The sequence below is a fragment of the Podarcis bocagei genome, assembly GCF_964188305.1.
Source record: "Podarcis bocagei genome assembly, chromosome: Z".
NCBI classification, from domain to species: domain Eukaryota; kingdom Metazoa; phylum Chordata; class Lepidosauria; order Squamata; family Lacertidae; genus Podarcis; species Podarcis bocagei.
Genome location: NC_138140.1, coordinates 2,847,683 through 2,865,089, shown reverse-complemented (window position 1 = coordinate 2,865,089; position 17,407 = coordinate 2,847,683). Strand labels below are relative to the sequence as shown.

At 48.7% G+C, this 17,407-nt stretch overlaps 1 protein-coding gene across 4 annotated transcripts in view; it reads left to right on the top strand.

The window, feature by feature from the left end:
- LOC308579051 (dual specificity testis-specific protein kinase 2-like) overlaps nucleotides 1-17,407 on the top strand; it is a 37,714-nt gene extending 20,307 nt beyond the window's left edge. For all 4 annotated transcript variants that reach the window (XM_081179838.1, XM_081179837.1, XM_081179836.1 and 1 more), the window contains exons 4-9: nucleotides 3,238-3,286; nucleotides 3,840-3,989; nucleotides 8,973-9,146; nucleotides 10,736-10,819; nucleotides 12,583-12,669; nucleotides 14,143-17,407. In XM_081179838.1, the coding sequence (XP_081035964.1) occupies nucleotides 3,238-3,286; nucleotides 3,840-3,989; nucleotides 8,973-9,146; nucleotides 10,736-10,819; nucleotides 12,583-12,669; nucleotides 14,143-14,244 (646 nt within the window). In that variant the 3' untranslated portion in view covers nucleotides 14,245-17,407. The remainder of the gene's footprint in view (nucleotides 1-3,237; nucleotides 3,287-3,839; nucleotides 3,990-8,972; nucleotides 9,147-10,735; nucleotides 10,820-12,582; nucleotides 12,670-14,142) is intronic.

The window sequence follows — 17,407 nt, the reverse complement described above, 5'->3', positions numbered from 1 at the left end:
CAGGCTGAAAGCAAAGAGTAAGGTTACCGTAACTTTTGTCATAGAGCTTCAGTATGCAGCTGACAACTTAGTGTGCGTGCGCTCAGAGGATGACCTCCAAACCATCCTAAATATCTTTGCAGAAGCTTACAAAAAGCTTGGCCTATCACTCAACATTCAAAAAACCAAAGTGCTGCACCAGCAAGTACAAAATAATCCTTCTGGGAGCACCACAAATCCAACTCAATGATGTAATGTTGGAAAATGTCAATCACTTCTACCTGGGCAGTTATCTTCCTACAAGGGCCAACACTGATGCCGAAATCCAGCATCGCCTGAGCTCTGCGAGTGTGGCTTTCTCCCAATTGAAGTATCATCATTCTTGTTCTTGGTTTAAATGACCTCGTGCTAGACAACAAAAAGGGAAATGTCATGATGTAATAATAATAATTTTATTATTTGTACCCTGCCCATCTGGCTAGGTTTCCCCAGCTACTCTAGGCGGCTTCCAACAGAACACTGAAAACAGAATAAAACTTCAAACATTAAAAACTTCCCTAAACAGGGCTGCCTTCAAATGTCTTCTAAAAGTCAGATATGTGTGTATTTCCTTGACATCTGATGAAAGCGCAGTGAGGGAACTGCCAGAAAGCCCTCAGAGCTGGACCTCAGTGTCCGGTTGAACGATGGTGGTGGAGATACTCCTTCAGGTATACTGGGCCAAGGCCATTTAGGGCTTTAATGATCAACACTAACACTTCGAATTGTGCTCAGAAATGCACTGGGAGCCAATGCAGATTCTTTAGAACAGGTGTTATATGGTGTTGGTGGCCACTCCCAGTCACCAGTCTGGCTGCCGCATTCTGGATTAGTTGTAGTTTCCGGGTCACCTTCAAAGGTAGCTCCATGTAGAGTGCATGGCAGTAGCCCAAGCAGGAGATAACCAGAGCATGCACCACTCTGGCGAGACAGTCCACGGGCAGGTGGGTCTCAGCCTGCGTACCAGATGGAGCTGATAAACAGCTGCCCTGGACACAGAATTGACCTGCACCTCTATGAGTAGCTGTGAGTCCAAAATGACTCCCAGGCTGTGCACCTGGTCCTTCAGGGGCACAGTTGCCCCATTCAGAACCAGGGAGTCCCCCATACCTGCTCGCCCCCTGTACCCCCCAAACAGTACTTCTGGATTCAACCTCAATCTGTTACACCCCATCCATCCTCCGACTGCCTCCAGTCACTCACACAGGACCTACACTGCCTTCACTGATTCTGATTTGAAAGAGAGGTAGAGCTGTGTATCATCCACATACTGATGAACACCCAGTCCAAACCCCCTGATGATCTATCCCAGCGGCTTCATATAGATGTTAAAAAGCATGGGGGAGAGGATGGAACCCTGAGAGACCCCACAAGTGAGAGCCCAGGGGTCTGAACACTCATCCCCCCCCACCACTTTCTGGACACAATCCAGGAGGAAAAAGCGGAATCACTGTATAAAAGTGCTTCCAGCTCCTCTAGGTGGTCCAGAAGGATGTCATGGTCGGTGGTATTAAAGGCCGCTGAGCGATCCAGCAGAACTAGAAAACAGCTTTCACCTTTGTCCCTAGCCTGCAGGAGATCATCAACCAGTGAGACCAAGGCAGTTTCAGTCCCATGATGAGGCCTGAATCCCGACTGGAAGGGATCCAAATGGTCCACTTCTTTCAGGCGTGCCTGGAGTTGTTCAGCAACCACCTGCTTAATCACCTTGTCCAAGAGTGGAACATTTGAGACTGGGTGATAGTTGGCCATATTGGCCGCGTCCAAATATGTTTATTTAAGAAGCTATTTAATGACCACCTCTTTCAGTGGGTCTGGGAAGGCTCCCTCACAGAAGAAAGCATTCACCACTCCACAGAGCCCATCGCCTAGCCCTTCCCAGCTCACTTTTATGAGCCAGGATGGGCAAAGATCAAGGAGACAAGTGGTTGGTTTTACTCATCCAAGCAGCCTGTCCACATCCTTGGAGGTAACAGATTAGAATTGATCCCATGCAACTTAACCAGACAGGACTCTAGCACTCTCCCGCCCTGGCCCTGCTCCCATGGTGGAGTCTACCTCTTTCCGGATCTGAGCGACTTTATCTGCAAAAACTTTGCAAAATCGTTGCAGGAGATCTTGGAGTCCTTACCAGGCCCAGATAACACAGGTGGTTCCGTTAAATTGCAAATCACCTGAAAGAGTGTCCTGCTGTTGTTTTCTGCAGATGCAGTAGAGGCAGTGAAGAAGGTCCTCTTTGCCGCTGCTATCGCCACTTGGTAGGCTCGACTTTGAGCTCTAACCCAGTGTTTCCCAACCACTGTTCCGCGGCACACTAGTGTGCCGCGAGATGTTGCCTGGAGGGAGGCGGGCGAGTCGGGCGGCGAGAGGCGGGGCGGCGGCGGCGAGGAGAGGCCGCCCAGCGCAGGGCTCTCGCCGTCTGCCTGCCTGGCTGCCTGCGAGCTCGGCGGGCAGCGCCTCCGTCCACAGCGCCCGCCTCGCGGCTCTCATTCCCTGCCCCTGCCAAAGCTCACCCAGCCAAGCCGCGCTCTCCTTCCTGCCTCGCTTTGCTGCCTCCTCCCCCCCACCCCCAAAGCTTGGAGGTTCCCCGGCAAGGGGGAGGGGAAAAAATTGAAACTTACACTTTCGTGCGTCCCTCCCGGCGTGACGCTGCGCGCTGACGTCACGGGGCTGTAATGGTGGTGTGCCTCGAGATTTTTTTCATCAAACAAGTGTGCCTTTGCCCAAAAAAGGTTGGGAAACACTGCTCTAACCCATGTCCGGTCTGATTCAGAATGAGTCACTGGCGCTCTAGCCATCTCAGTGATTGTCTCATCACCCTCAGCTCCAGGGAAAACCACATGGCTGTCCGGGCTCCATTCAATCTGAGAGGGCACTTCGGAGCCAAACAGTAGATAGCACTGGTTGACTCCTCATTCCAGTAGGCCACCAGGGAATCAGCTGAAAGGCCATCAACATGGGATAAAGCATCCCCTACCGCTCTCTGGAAACCATTTGGATCCATTAAGTGGCGGGGGCGGACCATCTGAATCGGTCCCACCTCCCTGCAGAGGGGAAGGGTCGCGGAGAAGTCCAGTTGCACTAGGAAGTGATCTGACCATGGCACTTCTTTCGTTTCGCTTTTACTAAGTGTCAGATCACCCACGTCACTAGAGGTGAACACCAGGTCCAAGGCATGTCCATGACTATGATTTTTGTACATTATATTCCCTAATAAAGGTATCTGGGGATCTGTGTGAAGGGTGAGAAGCTGTATCCCATTCTGGAGGTAAGGAACAATTCCCCAAGTGATTCCTCTTTACTGTTATTATGCCTATAACTATACAAGCAGTAACCATAACATAACAAATTGTTTCCCCATGATGGTACTGAATGTTAGGCAGCCCTCAAGACTTGAACCCTTTCCAGTGAGTGCTGGCTGAGGGATCCACTTATTCTTTCCGTGGTGGGCTCCAGATAATACTGTCATTCCCACTCAAGAGTCATCTCGTTCTTTTAGGACTAATGTGATGGAAGCTTCCACTAGAGCACCAGCAAACAACAAATCCCTGCACATAGAAAACTAGCAAGTAGAGCATTTCTGATTTACTAGCTTTCTGTGTGCGAGGATTTGTTTCCTTTTTGGACTAGTGGAGTGGTCTGCCATGGGAACCCTTGCAGGCAAACTGAAGAGGAACACTCCAGGCACGGGTTGCTGTTGGTGGCAATTTAACCTTGGTCCGTGAACAGCCTGCTCTGTTTGGCTGGTGCTGGGACCAGTGTCCCTTCTAGCTTCTTATGGAAATGATAATGGGTGTCCCTCTTCAATCCTCTACCGGTAGTATGTGAATGGCGGGTGCCTGGAAGAGCTGCTGGCCTGCAAAGACGTCTCTCTCAGCTGGAAGGAGAAAGTGGACCTGGCTTCAGACATCACCCGGGGGATGGTCTATTTGCACTCCAAGAACATCTACCACCGGGATCTCAACTCCAAGGTAAGCTAACTGGAGATCCTCCCTGGGCAGGGGCAGTCTACCTCTTTAGGACCAGTTGCTGGCTGTGATGGTTGGTGCCCACTGGCTCTGTTAGGGCAGAAGACAAGCAGGTTGTCAGAACCAGAGCAGGCAGGTGGGGGTTGGCAGTGCCTCTTGCACCCTAACGGACTAAGCTCTACTGGTTGCTGGGCAGCGATAGCAAGGGAGGGTTGTGGTCTTTACGTCCTGCTTGTGGACTTGCCAGGGCATTTGGTTGGCCACTGCGGAAAACAGGATGCTAAACTGGGAGCTTACTCCAAATCAGGACATTCACCCATCTAGCTCAGTACCAAGGATAGAAGAAAAGCTCTGCTGGATCAGGCCCATGACCCGTCTAGTCCAGCACCCTGTTCTCACAGTGGCCAACCTGTGGAAAACCAGCAAGCAGGACTTGAGGACCCCAGAGCACTCTGCCTTTTCTGTGTTTCCCAGAAACTGGGAAGCATTGCTACCCGTGACCATGGAGCTAGAGCATAGCCACTGTGGCCAGGAGCCCCTAATAGCCTCAACCTCCATTTATTTGCCCAGTCCTCTTTTAAAGCCGCCTCTGTGGGAGGGAGGGTGTTCCATAGTTCAACACTGCGCTGCGTGAAGAAGGACTTTGTTTTATCTGTCCTGAACCTTCCAACGTTCAGCTTCGTTGGGTGTCCACAAGTTCTTGCATTAGGAGTACTGTCTATACCAGGGGTCAGCAACCTTTTTCAGCAGGGGGCCGGTCCACTGTCCCTCAGACGTTGTGGGGGGCCGGACTATATTTTGAAGAAAAAAATGAACGAATTCCTATGTCCCACAAATAACCATGATGCATTTTAAATAAAAGCACACATTCATAATCATGTGAAAACACCAGGCAGGCCCCACAAACAACCCAGAGAGGCATTCTAAATAAAAGGACACATTCTACTCATGTAAAAAAAAGCTGATTCCTGGACCGTCCGCAGGCCGGATTTAGAAGCCGATTGGGCCAGATCCAGCCCCCGGGCCTTAGTTTGCCTAAAGGTAAAGGGACCCCTGACCATTAGGTCCAGTCGTGGTTGACTCTGGGGTTGCGGCGCTCATCTCGCTTTGTTGGCCGAGGGAGCCAGCGTACAGGTCATGTGGCCAGCATGACTAAGCAACTTCTGGCGAACCAGAGCAGCGCACGGAAACGCCGTTTACCTTCCCGCCGGAGCGGTACCTATTTATCTACTTGCACTTTGATGTGCTTTCGAACTGCTAGGTTGGCAGGAGCAGGGACCGAGCAACGGGAGCTCACCCTGTTGCGGGGATTCGAACTGCTGACCTCCTGATTGGCAAGTCTTAGGCTCTGTGGTTTAACCCACAGCACCTACCCATGGTCTATACCAACTGGCAGCAGGATTTCAGAGAGGGAATCTTTCCCAGCCCTGCCTGGAGAACCTAGGCATTGAATCTGAGACCTTCTGCATGCAAAGCAGATGACCGGCTACTGAACTTCTGGCCCTTCCTGATTAGACGAGCCTTTGGTCTCTAAGTAAAGGCAGTTCTTTATGCTCTTCAGAGATTTTGCAAATTATTTTAATTTTTGTATTCATTTCATAAGATTTATACGCAGCTTGATTGTTAAAAAGAACAAAGTAACCTCAGAGTGGCTTACAAATTCAACACACATTAACAAAGAGCCCTTGCAGGAAATCTTCCACATGAACCTAGAGAAAACTGGCTGAGTAGGGGAGAGACGCATCTTTTTTGCTGCCTGCCTCTGGGAGGCAATGCTCTCCAAGCTTGAACAGTGAGGTCATTGCCAATCTACTTAGAGGAGAGGTAGATTATCTGCTGGTTAATGGCATCATCGCTTAATGGGATTTTGGCCTCTGCATTTCTTGGGCCTTTTCCAGAAGCCTCCAAATTTGCAGAGCGGTTGGCGGTGCGGGTAGAGGTTCGTGTGAGATTGGAGTTTGGGGTCACCCCAAGGGAAACAAGTGGGCAGGAGATTCCTGGAAGAGGGAAGAGTGTACTTGTTTGCACAGTGATGCAGCAATAGCTATGATTAAAAAGCGGTCAGGCAAATTATTGAATAAGAAGGTCTATCAGTGACTATTAAATTAATGGAACTTCCATGTTGAAGTCAAGTCTACCTCTAACAGCTGCAATTGGGGGGCGGGGGGAGGGACAACAGGATGCAGTTCTTTGGAGAGCTTCATGTCCTACGTGTGGATTTCTTAGAGGTATCCTGCTGATAATTGTGGGAAGCAATGTGTGTACACGTGTGTTGATCTAGGAAGGCTCCTCCTACAAAAGCGGTGTCAACGAGGGATGAACAAATCCACCTCTTTCTCTTTCTAATTTCCTCCACGGTCTTAATTTGTGTGTTTAAAAAATTCTCACGAGAAGGTCCTCACTTTGGCTGCACACACACACTTTTGCAAGCAATTTCCCCAAATTTCATGTGTTGTTTACGCTAATATATGCATTTGTTACCATAAGTTTGTTTCTATCCTTCTTTTTGGCCCAAAGGCTTCCAAAGCAGTGAACAGATTAATAGAGAAAGAAATATACAGTACGTATAGAAGTACAATGAATAAATACAACACTTCAATAAAATTATAAAATAGCGAAGTCGCTAGATGCTCCATCAATCCCGTTGTATGTGTTTGTGAGCTGGGTTCATTATCTCACCACAGCTACAGCTCCCTTGCATTCCACCTCTTGCTTAGAAGCCAAGTTAGCTCATATCCACAGTTGCCCAAGGGGAACCACCTTGACGGAGCAAACACCGGTGACACTTTCCCCAAAATCATAATTTTTTTTACTCGTTTTTTTAGTTGGAGAATAGCCAAATATTTGGAGAAGGGCAAATTTTGAAGCACAGTTGCATTTCTGTTCATATGTTGTTTGGGGAGATGTAGGTCTGGTAGGTTTATATTAAAATGAAGATTGCACTGAATTTCTGCCTCACTCCTAGCGATAGCACCCAGCTGTGGTGGGGAATAAAATGGGTCTGTGTCTGTTTATCAGGGTGTCATAGGCATAAGGGGAGACCGAGGAACTAGTTGTCTACTCTAAGGGCAACAGGCCTGATCCAGTAAGCCAGTGTTTTTCAACTTTTTTTAGTCCACAGCTACCTTGACCAACTCCATTCCTTCTGCGGCACCCCTGTGGGGCTCAGGACCCCAGTTACGTCCCCCCTTGCCTGCAGAGCTGGCAGCCTCTCACCCTTTTTCGAACAGCCTCCCTTGTGGAGTGTTCCCTCAGCCTCCTCTCCCCTCTCCTTCAGAGTCCTCCGGGCATCAGCTGCTGCTGTCCCTGGTCTCTGAGCTGCCCCCCAGCCTCACACTGCCCGCCAGGGGCCTGGGACTTATCTGTCCATTCCCAACAGCAAGGGCTGATGGACTGACTAGGTGGGCTCCCTCAACCACCTGCTTGCTTGCTTACTCTGAGACAGTCTCAGCTCCTGGCCAGCCCCAGAGGCACCACTCGCTCGTGGAATTTGTAGCCAGGGCTGCTACAACAAACATCTGTGCAAACCTTTGAGAGGCAGATGCATGAGAGGACATCAGAGGAGGGAGGGAAGGAAGAAAATAGCCAGGGTGGCAGAGGGTGCTGCAGCACAATGGTTGAAAACCACTGCAGTAAGCTAATCTGGCGATGGGAACCATGGTGTGGGAGCGTGCTCTTGCACTCTTGCACTCAGTTCCTGCTTGCTGCCTTCCCACAGGCATCTGAGTGGCCACTGCGAGAAGAGGGTGCTGGACTAGAGAGGCCCACTTTGGCCAAATCTAGCAGGGCTCTTTTTATGTTCTTATGGTGCCTTCCGATCTGTAGCATCTTTTGGGGCTAGTAGAGTGGTACCTCTGGTTGCAAACGGGATCCGTTCCAGATGCCCGTTTGCAACATGAAAAGAGCGCAACCTGCAGCGGCGCGTCTGCGCACGCACGGGTTGCGATCCACCGCTTCTGCGCATGCGCGTGACATCATTTTGCGCTTCTGCGCATGCACGAGCGGCGAAACCCGGAAGTAACCCTTTCCGGTACTTCCGGGTCACCGTGGGACGCAACCTGAAAAAACGTATCATGAAGCAAATGTAACATGAGGTATGAGTGTACAAGAATTCACCGACCTTCTGATTGAAGGCTCCCTCGGCCAGTAAAACGAGATGAACGCCGCAACCCCAGAGTCGTCTGCAGCTGGACCTAACAGTCAGGGGTCCCTTTACCTTTACCTTATAAGAATTCACACACACCTCTTAGTGGTGCAGCAATAAAACTGCTGGCACACTTGCGTAGCTAAGCAGGATCCGGTATGATTTCAAACAACAATAATAATAATAATTTTTATTTATACCCCGCCCTCCCCAGCCAAGGCCTGGCTCAGGGCGGCTAACAAGCAATAATAAAAACAAGTTGAATGAATACAGCTTAAAAACAAGATTAAAATACAACATAAAAATATTGAAACATTAAAATATTAAAATGCAACCTCATCACAGGAGGAAAAAGGAAAAAGGAAAAGGAAAGAGGGGGAGGGAATCAAGTTGATTCCAAGCCAAAGGCCAGGCGGAACAACTCTGTCTTACAGGCCCTGCGGAAAGAAATCAGATCCTGCCGGGCCCTGGTCTCATGAGGCAGGGAGTTCCACCAGGCCGGAGACAGTGTTGAAAAGGCCCTGGCTCTGGTTGAGGCTAATCTGACTTCCTTAGGGCCCGGGACCACTAGGGTGTTGCTATTTATGGACCTTGAGGCTCTCCGTGGGGCATACCAGGAGAGGCAGTCCCGTAGGTACAAGGGTCCTAGGCCGTGAAGAGCTTGAGGATGAGGAAACGCATGTTGAGATTCCTGCATTGCAGGGGGTTGGGCTAGATGACCGTCGGGTCCCTTCCAGCTCTATAACTCGATGATTCTCGTATGTGTTCAAAGTTGCCACTTAGAGCAGGACAGGAAGAGAGAATGTGCAACCTTGTAAAGTGTGCCTTGAAATGGGTTTCAGAACTGCCTCATTCGGGTGACGCAACGTGGGCGTGAGGCCCTGGTGACGGATTTCGGCCTAGCCAAGGAAGTGGCGGAGCTTTCTGCGAAGGACCCTGAAAGAAAGCTTTCTTTGGTGGGCTCGGCTTTCTGGATGGCCCCTGAGATGTTGCGAGGGGAACCTTATGACCGGAAGGTACCATATTTCCCACCCCTCCGTTAGTTTGAGGGCTGTTCTTTGTGGGACCCAATGTGGCCCTTATCCCCAGGGTACCTTGGTTTACTAGCGTAGTGTGCCTTGTTAGTAGTGATGGATGAGCCTATGAATTTCAGTTTCTCTGTTTCCTCCAATCTTATGTTCAGCTTAGATCTATTTGTATTTTTATTAAGTCCTCAAAATAAATTGCTGACAACTTAGCACATTTTCCCAATTTATATGCAATTTCCCCTAATATTATTTGCCTTTAATGCCATTTTAATGAATATGTATTTTCATACACACTTTCCCCAAGTATTTGTGTGTATGTGTGTGAGTGAGAGAGAGCGCGCGCACACACACACATTTTTCTTGGATTGGAGAAATGCATGGCAAAATTTGGAGACATGTGAATTTCAAGGATAGCTGTATTTAGGTTAATTTCAGGAAGTATTAATTGGGTAGGTATTTAGGTTAGTTTCAGGAAGTATTAATTGGGTAGGTTTGCATAAAAATGTGAACTGAACAGAATCCACCCCTCACCCCCTGAGTACCATGCCTGTCTATTTATTTTATTTTGCAATATTTATATAACACTTGATCACTATACAGTCGCACCTCGGAAGCTGAATGGAATCTGTTCCGGAAGTCCATTCAACTTCTAAAATGTTCAGAAACCAAAGTGCAGCTTCTGATTGGCTGCAGGAAGCTCCTGCAGGAGCCAAAAGGTTCATCTCGCAAGGGATTTGGGATCCAAGGTACGACTAAAACCAAAAAGCATTTTACAGAAACCCCTTGTGCAAGCTCACCTGCACCACTGTTTAATGTGGGTAGTAAATTTCTTGTACTTCCGTTCATTCTATGTTGTCTCGCCAGCATTCTTCTCTTAAATCACTCACTTCCCACACATTCTCCTCTATCGATCTGGATTTTCTCATACCAGCGATACTTGAAAAAGGCGAGGGCACGAAACAATCCAGATTGGAGGAAAGGAAAGTGTAGGCAGAGAGTGATTTAAGAGGAGAGAGTCATATGGGTAGTGGAGAAGTGATGGAGGTGCAGAAAGCTTCCTCTCCACATTAAACAACAATGCAGATGAGCCATCAATCTCTGACTCAGACAACAGTCTATGTTGTTTGCTTTTATGCAGAAACCTAGACGGCATCATCCTTAGCTGTGGTGGGTGGAGAAGTCTGCCTGCTTTCAGGTATTTCCGAGCTATTCAGAAGACTTCAGGGGATCCACCCACTGATGGCATTTAGCCAACCTCCCCTGATGGCATTTAGCCAACCTCCCCGACAAATAAGGCGCTTGGCAACTTTACCAGGCTCATTAAGGACTTAATTATCCAGCACTGGCTCTCCTCCAAGCTCCCAGTCTCACAGGAATGTTAAAAGCAGTCTTTTATTAGCAAGGCACCTCTGTTTGTGGACTAGTAACCTCAGGGTTCCTGTCTTCCAACCCTTTATGGTGTCGCCTCCAACTTCTGTGAAAGGCTGGATTGTTGGTCCCTCTGCTCACTGCCTGTGGGGCCTCCAGAGACCATCTCCCACTGCCTCCTCCCACTGACCCCTTGCTCCCTCCTATAGGTGGACGTCTTCTCTTTCGGCATTGTCCTGTGCGAAATACTAGGGAGAATCCCAGCTGACCCTGAGGTGCTGCCCCGGACCCAGGTCATTATGGTGCTTTTATCTGCTATTCCATCTCAAGTAACGTTGGCTGACACCAAGGCTTTGGCATGTTGCATCATGTACCATCCATGCAGTGCCCACAAGATGCTGTGCTCTGTTTAAAAGCACATGCATTGCGGACTCTGCCTAGTGACAGTGATGGTTTTGTACAGCACCATCTGTGTTAGCAGGTGGAGTTTGTATGTTGCAGGAGAAGTTAACTTCAGTGAACTGAATCCTTGCTTGGAGGAAACTTTTAACTGGAAGATGTTCAGACTAAGACTTGGGATAAAATAAGAAAGCTTAAGGGAAGTACATTGCTTGACAGGAAAGGGTTCTATAGTCTATGCTAACTAAGTATTTGGAGAAACCAAGAAGCCTTGTTTGCCTGTTTGTTCTCAGAAGATCAGTGCAGGTGCCAGGCTGTTTTGTTCCCTAGGCAAGGCTATCTACTTGCACTCCCCACCAAAAAAATTGCTAACTTCAGTTTGCAAAAACAGATGTTTTGTAGACAAAAATAAAATAAAATAAAAAATAAAATAAAATTACAAAACTTGAAACTGCTAAATTTATTTTGAATTGCAAGATAATATTTGATTATCTTTCTCAAATACAAAAGAAAATGTTAGAGCGAAAAATACGGTATGTGCTAAAACATTTTCTTGCACCGGACGATTGGATGCACCTAGTTTTTAGGGGAGGAAAACAAGAAAGAAATAAGAAAGGAACGCAAAGCATCCTGAGCTAAGAGGGAGCGCTCCTCCATCTTCGCTCAGGAGGCTTTGCAGGGCTACCCCTGAAGCCAGGAGAGCAAGCCCTCCTGGCTTCAGTGAAAGCAAGCCTACCGGCTTTCCTCCCGCAAGAGCCATGTGCTCTTTAATGGGAGCGTGGCTCTTGGGGGCTTTTCTGGGAAGTGGGGGAAGGGACAGAGCCGCATGCTCTGTCCCTTCCCCCACCTCCCGCAAAAGCCAGGGATAGCTGCATGAAGCCTCCGCAGGGGCTCCTTCGCGTGGCTAAGCCAGAAGCTAGAACAGCCAGCGGGGTCCTGCTCGCTGTCCTGGCTTCCTCTTTAGCCGCGTGCAGCCTCTCCGGCCGGGAGACGCTGCACGCGGCTATGGCATAAGCCAAGACAGCCAGCAGGATGCATCCCGCTCGCTCTCCTGGCTTCTTTAGTCACACACAGCCTCTCCCGGGCAGGCGGAGCCATCATCCCCTGCCCGGTAGAGGCTGCATGCGGCTAAGGCTCCCCCAAGAGCCACGCTCCCGTTAAAAAGCGCACGGAGTGTGTGTGTGGCTCTTGGGGGCTTTTCCCCGAGGAGGGAAAAGGGCAGCCCTTCTCCCTCCTTGGGAAAAGCCCCAAAGAGCCGCACACATGCTCCACGCGGCTCTTTAAAGGGAGCACTGACAGAGCCTCCCACCTGCATTCACTCCATAAGATGCACACACATTTCCCCTTACCTTTTAGGAGGGGAAAAGTGCGTTTTATAGAGCGAAAAATACGGTATATCATTTGAATAATCTTCATGCCAAAATAGGCTTATGAGACATTGACCAAACAGGCAGGGGCCTCTGGCCACATGTGTTCTCCACTCATTTTAAGGGGTCCTCTTTTGTGGAAGGGGAGTGGAATCCTTGGGGCCCAAGTGTAACCGAGGGGGCAGCATTCTGGACAAACTTGTGGTGGCACAAGCTCTGCTGTTCTCGGGCTGGATAAGTGGATGAAAAGCTGAGTCACCTATGAATCCTTTTATCATTTTCCCCGCTAGGATTATGGTCTGGATGTGGCGTCCTTCTATGACATGATCCGCGAATGTCCCAAGCAGGTCTTGGATCTGGCTGCCAGCTGCTGCAGGGTAAGGAAGTTACTGGGAGGAGTTAAAAGAAAGTCCTCATCATGCAGTGTATCATTAACTTACAAAAATTGTTGCCGTGATAGCCAATTAGCTTGGATGGCTTCAAAAGTGGAGAAGTAACTCCCCCCCCTTTTTTTATGAGGACAGGTCTGCTCAACAGGATTCTTGGTAGCTAAGAATAGAGCCTATTCAGAGGCTGTCAATAATAATAATAATAATAATAATAATAATAATAATAATAATAACAACAACAACAACAACAACAACAACAAAACAACAACAACTATTATTATTATTATTATTATTATTATTATTATTATTATTATTATTATTATTATTTATTTGTACCCTGCCCATCTGGCTGGGTTTCCCAAGCCACTCTGGGCGGCTTCCAACAGAACACTAAAATACAATAACCTAGTAAACATTAAAAGCTTCCCTAAACAGGGCTGCCTTCAGATGGCTTCTAAATGTTTGGTAGTTGTTTATTGCCTTGACATCTGATGGGAGGGCGTTCCACAGGGCGGGTGCCACTACTGAGAAGGCCCTCTGCCTGGTTCCCTGTAACTTGGCTTCTCGCAGCGAGGGAACTGCCAGAAGGTCCTCAGCGCTGGACCTCAGTGTCTGGGCTGAACGATGGAGGTGGAGACGCTCCTTCAGGTATACTGGACCAAGGCCGTTTAGGGCTTTAAAGGTCAGCACCAACACTTTGAATTGTGCTCGGAAACGTACTGGGAGCCAATGTAGGTCTTTCAAGACCGGTGTTATGGGCAGGACAGTAGGTGACAGGCAGAAACAAAGGACTTTTAGTCCCTGGCATCTGGTTAGCCCCTATGGGGAGCAGGATGCTGGACCTGATGGAGGTTTAATCCTTCTTGATTAATCCCATAATTAGGAAGGAGAGCTGGTTGGATCAGGCCCACGGCCCATCTGGTCCAGCATCCTGTGGGAGGCCTGTGGGAAACTCCTGGTTGGGTTATGCAGGGTTTAAGCAGAAGAGCCCTCTTCCCTCCTGCACGTCCATCATCTGTTATTCAGAAGCATCACTGCCTCTGGCTGTGGGGGCAGAGTCTGGCCATCATAGCCTGCAGCCATCGACAGCCTCCATGAATCTGTCCAATCTTCTTTTAATCTTCCAACCTTCTGTTTCATTTGGCTTCCAAAGAGAGCCAGTGTGGTGTAGTGGTTAAGAGCGGTGGACTCGTAATCTGGTGAACCGGGTTCGCTTCCCCGCTCCTCCACCTGCAGCTGCTGGGTGACCTTGGGCTCATCACATTTCTCTCTGAAGTCTCTCAGCCCCACTCACCTCAGAGTGTTTGTTGTGGGGGAGGAAGGGAAAGGAGATTGTTAGCCGCTTTGAGACTCCTTAGGGTAGTGATAAAGCGGGATATCAAATCCAAACTCCTCTTCTTCTTCATGGCCTTGATTTTTCTCTTGCTTCTTCTCCCCGCAACCCCTTCCTGCTCCTTCCAGGTGGAAGCGTTCAAGCGCCCGTCATTCTCAGAGATCTTGGAGGAGCTGGAAGACACTGCAGAGAGGCTGGAATCTACAGTGGGCAAGCAGACCCCCGGCTGAAGCACTGGGGACCTGAGCTGCAAATGTACTTGTATATCTTGAAACGGACAGCGGTGAGCAGGAGGGAAAAGGGCCTCACGGCAAAATATTAAAGGGGTGCCTTGCCCTGCTCACCCATTTCAGGACAGATCTGCGACTTGTATAGAGGAAGAGGGGGTTCTGTTTGTGCTTGGCTAGCCCCTGGATCTGTCCACTGCAGAGCCTCTCTTATAGAACAGCTTTTAAGAAAAGATGGTCCTGCCAAGGTCCTGTTGCTTGCAGAGCAAGCAAGGTGTACCACACAAGCGGGGGGGGGGGGGGGGAGGCCACCCACCTCTCCAGACCAGTGCCTGCTGAAGAAATGGGCTTTAGGTAGCTCTAGCCAGTGAGCCCAAGGTGCATGGAAAAGGCAGCAAGTCCACTGCAACTGCCAGCCCAAAACCCTTTTCTGGTCTGTTCTGCCCTCCCCCCACAACATTTTATTGAATTTTTATTTGTATACAAAAACTATAGGCACAAAAAAAGAAAAGAAAAATCTGTTCCTTAGGCCTCCCCCACCCCATTCCCTGGCTGTCTTGCTGTCGCTTCTTGGCTGTTTCTGCTTCTTAACTGGTGCCAGGATCAGGCCAAATGAGAGACAACCATGCACACACAGTGAGAGTGAGAGAGAGCACTTTTTCTCAATGCGAAGTTTAATTAACACATAGAACACGGTGCCATAGAATGACGCTGGGGGATTAGACAAAATTCGTCAAAGTGGAGCTAGCTAGGAGCTGTGGTGGCTGATAGTGGGATCTCTGTGCAAATAAATCATCCACTGGGAAAGGCAAATGCCCGTTTGTGGGCTTCCTGAAATGGGGATCTGCTTGGAAGTTGTGGGGAATGGGAGGCTGGGCGCAATAGATCTATGCTTCATTGGAGCTCCTCCATCCTTGCAGCCCATCTTTTGCAACATGCAATTCGGGGATTGCAGCAAATAGGGCATTATTGACAAGATGACCTCTAAGCCACCCCCTCCCAACTCCTGCAACAGCGGGGTGGGCCCAGGAGTTGCCTGTTCACCATGATGGCCAAACAGAAGCAGTGTAGCTCTGAATAAGCTGCTGGTGGTGGGGCAAACAGCAGGTGAGAGATGCAGCCTTTGTGCCCCTCATGGAGCCTCCTGGCTGTCCTATGCTTGGAAGCAGTATACTCAACTAGAGGTCAAACTTCAGCAAAACAGTCCTTGTTTCCATATCTGAGAAGTCCCCATTTTTCAGCAGAAGACTTTCTCCTCTTGCCAGACCTTGTTTCTCCCTAAGCCAGGCATGGGGGAGCCTGTGGCTCTCCATGGGGCTTTGAACTCCACCCTCACTGCTTCAGCCTGCATGACCAGTGCTCTGGCATCCATCGTTCCACTTCTTCCTAGCAATGGTCCACGTTTTGAGGTGTCCCTGCCAAGGGCACATCTCACATTTATTCCTGCAGCATCAGTACTGTTCCTGGAAACAGGTGTGACTTCTTGGGGGGCTCCCTGTTTACAAGTCACCATGGGCAAGTGATGAGAAGAGTGGAAGTTCAAGATGGGGAGTGTGGCATAAAAAGAGGTGTGCAAAGTATGATGGGCTGTAGCTCAGCAAAGGCCCTGGAATCAACCCTTGGCATCCCTAGTTTTTTTAAAAAAGGATCTGAAGGAAAGACCCTTCTCTGCTTGAGACCCTGGAGGAGCAGCTGTCAGTTTGCATTTATTTTATGCTGGAGAGAAGCAATTCAGTTTGCATTTATAGGCAAACCTACCTAATTATCCAAAACAATCTGCAAACCGAAACTCACCCACCCTATGAAGTTCGCAGCTCTCTTAATGTTGCAGTGCTGGGGCATAGCGTGCATATAAATGCACACACAGTGGTACCTTGGTTCTCAAACTGAATCCGTTCCAGAAGTCCATTCCAAAAACCAAGGTGTTCCAAAACCAAGGTGTGCTTTCACATAAAAAGTAATGCTAAAGGGATTAATCCATTCCATACTTTTAAAAACAACCCCTAAAACAGCAATTTAACATGAATTTTGTTATCTAACAAGCTAGAGCCATAAAATGAAAGCAATAAACAATGTACTGAAGTCACACAATCAATCAATCAGTCAGTCAGTCAGTCAGTCAGTCAGTAGCTGAACAAAAAAGAGCTGCAAAAACAAAAACGCAAAATAAATAGCAAAAACAGACAGACACCAGTGTCACACTCAAAACGGAAGTGTGGCACTCAAAACAGAGCATGTTTGGCTTCCGAAGGAAGTTTGCAAACCGGAACACTTACTTCCAGGTTTGCAGTGTTTGGGTTCCAAAGTTGTTTGAGTACCAAGTACCTGAGAACCAAGATACCACCGTATATTAGTGAAAATATACAAAATGAGAGCGTGTTGTAAAAGGTGAATTCCACACTAAAATTCTGATGTGTTTTTGTGAGAGCTTATTTAACAACAAATCACAAACTGATGTATGATTGTGGAGAAGTGAACTTAAGAAAAAGCTAGCGATTGAGAAGACACCAAAATTGCCAACATCCCTCAGCTGGACTTTGGACCAGGCAGCTTCCTGTGTTCATGGGGGTGACTTTTGTTTAGACCCAACCCAAACATGATGAGGGATGCCTGGCTTGATGTCACAGCTGCCAAGGTTGTCCCCTCCCTTTGCAAGCAGCGGTCAGTGAGGTGGGATAGGGACTTCTGAGCATCTTGACATCACACTGTCTTGCTTTATCAGAAGCTATCTTGTAGTACTTGGGGGTGGTGAGTAGGGGCACATTCCCTGGGAAGTCTTGCTTGGGCCTCAGTCTCTAGGTTTTATCCAACCCCCCCCCCCCAGGTTAAACACAACATTAAAAAGTGGGATAGGTTTTGCCAGGTGGGCTTTTAAAGCAGGTACAGGGAACCTGGTGATTTCCAGATGTTGCAGACTACAGGTCATCCCTGCCCACTGGCCATGCTGGCTGAGGTCTTGGGAGCTGGAGTCCCCAACACCTGGAGGGGCTGTGGGTTACCCATTCCTGTTTCCAGAAGGTGCCACTCCTGCCCTACCCATCACTGATTTTCTAAAAGTCCCATCTGCAGAGTTATGGCCCCAGCCTGTTGCAACTCATGATTGGTCTGCCTTTTCCCTTTGTATGAATCAATAAATGACTTGGGAACCTGCTCCTCAAATACCAAA